This window comes from Merops nubicus, unplaced genomic scaffold, assembly GCF_000691845.1.
Source record: "Merops nubicus isolate BGI_N331 unplaced genomic scaffold, ASM69184v1 scaffold8607, whole genome shotgun sequence".
NCBI classification, from domain to species: domain Eukaryota; kingdom Metazoa; phylum Chordata; class Aves; order Coraciiformes; family Meropidae; genus Merops; species Merops nubicus.
In genome coordinates, this window is record NW_008622245.1 from 349 (window position 1) to 5,805 (window position 5,457).

General features: G+C 56.7%; 1 protein-coding gene across 1 annotated transcript in view; it reads right to left on the minus strand.

Moving 5' to 3' along the window:
- Positions 1 to 552: 552 nt before the first annotated feature.
- Positions 553 to 5,457, minus strand: part of KCNC4 (potassium voltage-gated channel, Shaw-related subfamily, member 4) — a 14,781-nt gene continuing 9,876 nt past the window's right edge. The window contains exon 3 of the mRNA XM_008944706.1: positions 553 to 614. Within this exon, the coding sequence (XP_008942954.1) occupies positions 553 to 614 (62 nt within the window). The remainder of the gene's footprint in view (positions 615 to 5,457) is intronic.

Sequence of the window (5,457 nt, forward strand, 5' to 3'; positions counted from 1 at the left end):
TGGGGAGAGCATCCCTGGGGGAATCCAGGTGCCAGCTTTGGGGGCAGCACCCCTGGACTTTGGGGAGAGCATCCTCTGGCCTCAGGGGAACATTCCTGGACTCAGGGAGAGCATCCATGGGCTCTGGGGAGAGCATCCCTGGGGGAATCCAGGTCCCAGCCTTGGGGACAGCACCCCTGGGCTTTGGGGAGAGCATCCCCTGGCCTTGGGGGATCATCCCTGGTCTTAGGGAGAGCATCCTTGGACTTTGAGAAGAACATCCCTGGGGGAATGCAGGTGCCAGCTTTGGGGGGAGCATCCCTGGGCTTTGGGGAGAGCATCTCTGGGGGAATGCACGTCCCAGCCTTAGGGAGTTCATCCCTCACCCCTAGGGAGAGCACCCTGGGCTTTGGGGAGAGCATCCCCTGGGGAAATCATCCCTTAGGGCCAGAACCCCTCCACCACGGGGAGAGGATCCCTCTGCCTTGGAGCAGGCACCCCTCGGGGGGTGCATCCCCTGGGAAGGCCGAGGTGCCACCTCTTGCTGGGGTGCTGCCCGCCGCCAGCCGGGGCTCAGGAGAAGGTGACCACCTCACCCTGGGGGTAGCTGGAGGAGAGGACGTCTTGGCAAGTGTCTGCAATTAAACACACAGGTATTAAACAGGCTGTTAGGTGCTGCTCTCGTCAGCTACTTGTGGAGAAATAGGAGAGGGAGAGGGAGACTGAGCATCCAGCACCCCAAATTTGTGGTGTGCGGCAAAGAGAGTGAATTGACCTTCTCAAGAGGGGTAAAATGCTGCTACTCTGTCAGTAAATCAGGAAAAAAACTGATTTTAAGAAGCCTCACAATGGATCCAGAGATGGAAAGTTGGGAAATGATTCTCCAGGAGAAAGCAGATGTGGGGTTGGGGTGGTTTTGGGGGGATGAATGAAGAGCAGGGGGGGCAGAATCATCCCACCTGCAGCCTTCTGCTCCCAGTGAGCTGCTCTTCACCAAAACTTCCCAAGCCAGATGTCCCAAAGCCAAGCCTGGTGCATTAATATCCCACAGTGTTTTTGCTTCTCTCTCTCTCTCTCTCTCTCTCTCTCCTCCTCTCATTCGTTATCATTGAATTAATTAACATTGATTGGAGCTCTGAGTCACACCGCTGCCTCCACCCATGTGCCAGGACCCGCTTCCCAGGCGAGGGGCTGTCAGACAGGGAGAAGGCTCCTGAGCCACCCAGGAGCTGCCCTTTCCCCCCGGGGATTTGCCTGCAGAGCCCAAACCCAGCTCCTGAGCGTGGGTTTGCCCAGTGCAGGCTGAGCACAGCTCCAGGACCAGCTCATCTTCCCTGAAATAAAGGTCCCACCCTCCATCCAGCACCTTGAGTGAACAGCACTGGGATACAGAGGTGTGTCCAAGCCCCACACCCCTCCAAAACTCTTGGGATTAAAGCCCCTAAATCAGCTTGCAGGAGAGATCCCCACCTCCCGAGGTGCCACGCTGGAGCCCTTCAGGGGACCCAACATCATCCCCCAGCAGCAATTTGGGGACCAGCCGTGGCCAGGCATGAAGCTGCTGCTGGAAAATCTCCCAGCTCCCGTTTCAATCAGTGCTGCAAGCAGCTAAAAGCTCTGGGCAGGGCTCGTGGCCTGCTGGAAACACTCCCCGGCAGGTCGATTGATTTACCAGGGACACGACTTGGCTTTTAACTCCCCTCTCCTCCTCCCTGCTCAAAGCCATTTGGTGTGCAAGCTTCAGACCTGCTGCCCGCCCCCCCCCCAGGGACCTGCCTTGGAAAGCAGCTTCCCAGCCTCGGGAAGAAGAAAAATCAACACGGCTAAAAATAAATAACAACAGCCAAGATTTTGGGGGGGTTGTTGTTTAATTGCTGCTCCTCACTCAGAGCCACCACGAGAAAACCACCCTCTTGTCTTGGCTCATCCTTCCTGGCCTGATCCTGCACCACCAAGGGGGTCCTGGGGGGGGTCCCAGTCCCTCTCGCCCTCACAGCCCCTCTGCCATCCTGGTTTTTTTGGGTGCAGATCCACCTGTGGGGTGCTGCCCTGTGCAGGGCAGGGGGCTTGGCATAGCCCCCAAAACCCCACGGAGGTGCCAGAGCCACCCCCTGAGATTTCCAGGCACGTCCCTCTTTCCTCCAGCTGCTCCAGCACAGCGTTTGGGTAGGTCCTACACTAACTCTGCTTTGCTCTGCCACTGGGCTTCCTTTTTCCCTATTTTTATTTTTCCTTCTTTCTTTTCTTTTCTTCTTCCTTTCCTCCCCATTGGCAGACAAGAGGCTCAGGAGATGCTGAAAGAGAAACCACCAAAAGCCAAAACACCCCTGCAGGGACCTCACAAGGTGTCCCCAGGCCACCCCATGCCTCTTTGAAGGCCCTTTTTCTCTTCACTGCTGCAACAGGAGTGGTTTGGAGAGCCAGGAGTGCCTGGCAGTGCCCCTGCACTCCCCAGTTAAATAAACACCTCCCAGCCAACATCTGCATCTCCACACACCACGTAAAGACAGGGGGATGTCATGATGATGGAGCAAAAGCTGGTGGCCACCTGTATCTCCTGTGCTGTGAGGACCAGAGATGCCACCCTGGGGGTGGCTGCACATCTGCAAAGCCACCTCTGGCTTTGGGCATCCTCCTCACAGCCAGGAGGGTCAGAGAATCCCAGACTGGGTTGGGTGGGAAGGGACCTTTCAAAGTCACCCAGTCCAACCCCCTGCCCTGAGCAGGGACATCCCCAGCTAGAGCAGGGTGCTCAGAGCCCCGGCCAACCTCCCCTGGGATGGTTCCAGGGATGGGGCAGCGACCACCTCTCTGGGCAGCCTGGGCCAGGGGCTCACCACCCTCAGCAGCAACAATTTCTTCCTTCTCTCCAGTCTAAATCTCCCTCTTTGAGTTCCAAACCATCCCCCTTGTCCCATCCCAAGAGGCCCTTCTCTGAAGCCTGTCCCCATCCCTGGCCAGGAGGAGCTGCTCCAAAGCCTCGTGCTGCCATCACCCCCGTTCCACTCTCCAAACCCAAAGGATTATTTTTTCCTCACATATTCCCTACCCCAACCCATCCCACAGAAGAGGCAGAGAGTGACCCGCTCCCCAGCAGTCTGCAGAACACTTTCTGAGCCTCCATTTACCTTTTTTTTTGGGGGGGCAAAGCATAAGGATGGATCTCCCAGGGTGGAGGTAACGGAGTCCCAGCCTGGGAGCTGGGAGGCACCTATTTATAAGCTCAACTACATCTCTTGCATCTGCCTCAGCTCTCCCCATTCCTCGTCAGCACGGGCAGGGGACGGGGCTGCTCTTCCTCCTAATTATTCCTTTTTATTGTCATCAAATAAGCACTGAGGATTTTTCCTGGCAGTGCTGGGGAAGCCAGAAACAGGCGGCTTCTGGGCAGAGCAATTACTCTCTTGACATCTTCACCTCCTGCCCGGCTGCCTGACAGACCTTTCTATTTTCTCAGCTCTCTCAGGCATCTCCCCAGAAACAGCAGTTGTTGCAACAATAACAATTAATACTCTGCATGCAACCTCAGCAGCCTCCACGTGGAGCTGGGCTCTGAGGCTCCCAGAGGAGGGAGAAGCTGCTGCTGGGTGATAGAAGGGGGGGAAACCATCCCCAAATCCTCCCTGGAGCCGAAGGATGAGGCTGCTCAGCTCCTCCTGCACCAGGAGTGATTCAACAGGGGTTTGAGCCCATCACAAAGTGCTGCTGGTCTCAGCAGATGGATGCACAGACAAGGGCTTGGACATCCTGAGGCCACGTGGTGCCTCTGGTCCTGTTCCCACTGGGGAGCATCGTGTTTATCTGTGCTGTGGTGGGGCCAGGAGCACAGGGCACTACAGCTCCCTGGGCATCACTCTGCACACGGGCAAGGGGCACACAGAGATGGCACAGAGGGTGTTTGATGTTCCTGCTCAACCACAGCATCCTGCTGGGAGCAGAACAATGCTGAGCAAGAGCTAAAAGGCCCCCAGGGGGCAAGAGGCTGGGGCCAGACTCTGGTCAGTGGGGCCCAGGGACAGGACAAGGGGCAACGGGCACCAGCTGGAACCCAGGAGGTGCCACCTGAGCAGCAGGAGAAACTTCTTTGGGGTGAGGGTGCAGAGCCTGGAGCAGCTGCCCAGAGAGGCTGTGGAGTCTCCTGCTCTGGAGAGATCCCAAACCTGCCTGGCTGTGACCCTGGGCACCCTGCTGTGGGGGAGCTGCTGGAGCAGGGGGGTGGGATGAGATGATCTCCAGAGGTCCCTTCCCACCCCACCATGCTGGGCTGAGACCTGACACACTCACCCCATCCCACGGGCTGCTGCTTCCCAGGCCGGGCTGGTGGCAGCGAGCTCCCTGCCCTGGCAGTTCCTCTACACCAGTTGATTTTATATATATTTTTTTTTTTTGGTAAATGCCATTTTAGGACTCGGGCAGAGGCAGCTGGACTCCTATTGATTTATTCACTTCTTCAAGAATAACTGGAACAACCTCTCGTCCTCCCGCTGCTTTTCGCCCGAGCTGGAACGTGCAGATCCCTAAACATAGAGAAGTGGCTGGGAGGATATTTGGGGGAAGTATCGTATATTCTTGCTCTATTCTTATCCTATTCTCCAGGCAGCCAATTTTGGCCCCTGCTTGAGATAAAACCCCAGGCTACGAAGCTATTTAGGGGTCTGCTCTTTTCTCAGCCACCACGGCTCCTCGTGTCATCTTATCCAGGAGGGGTTTGACCTCTGCCAGCTCGCCCCCAAAACCAACCCTGACCCCACCTGAAAAAAATAAACACCAGGTTGTTTTCCCCCCCTACACACACACCTCCTGCAGCCCCCAAATCACTCGTTGGGGAGAAGGCGGGGAGGAAGAGGGAGAAGATGCGATGGGTTTTTCACCAGTTTGGTGCCTCCCACTGAAATCCCTCCGTCTCCCGTTTGGGGCTCGGTTGTTTGAGAGGAGCTTTTGGCACATTAGTCATCCCTCCTCCCGAGTTGCATAACGCCACTGCTAAAAATTGCATCTCACCGGCTCCATGGCAGCTCTCAGGCTCAACCCTGGTGGCTCTGGGGGGGATCAGGGTTTTTTTTGGGGTCCATCAAGGGTTTTCCACACCAGGAAATCAGCTCTAGTGGTTGGATGAGCTGCCTTGGGAGCCTGGTGGGAGGAAAGGGGAGGATGGGATCTCTTGGGATCTGTAGCTGCATCTGCTCCAGGGTTAATCATCTGCTTTGAAGAGACTCCACAGCTGGAGTATTGGGTCCAGTGCTGGGCTCCATGCTTCAAGAGGGACAAGGAGCTACTGGAGAGAGTCCAGCAGAGGCTGCAAAGCTGCTGAGGGGCTGGAGCATCTCTGTGCCAGGACAGGCTGAGAGCCCTGGGGCTGTCCAGCTGGAGAGGAGAAGCCTCAGAGGGGATCTGATCAGTGCTGAGCAAGAGCTAAAGGGCCCCGGGGGGCAAGAGGCTGGGGCCAGACTCTGGTCAGTGGTGCCCAGCGACAGGACA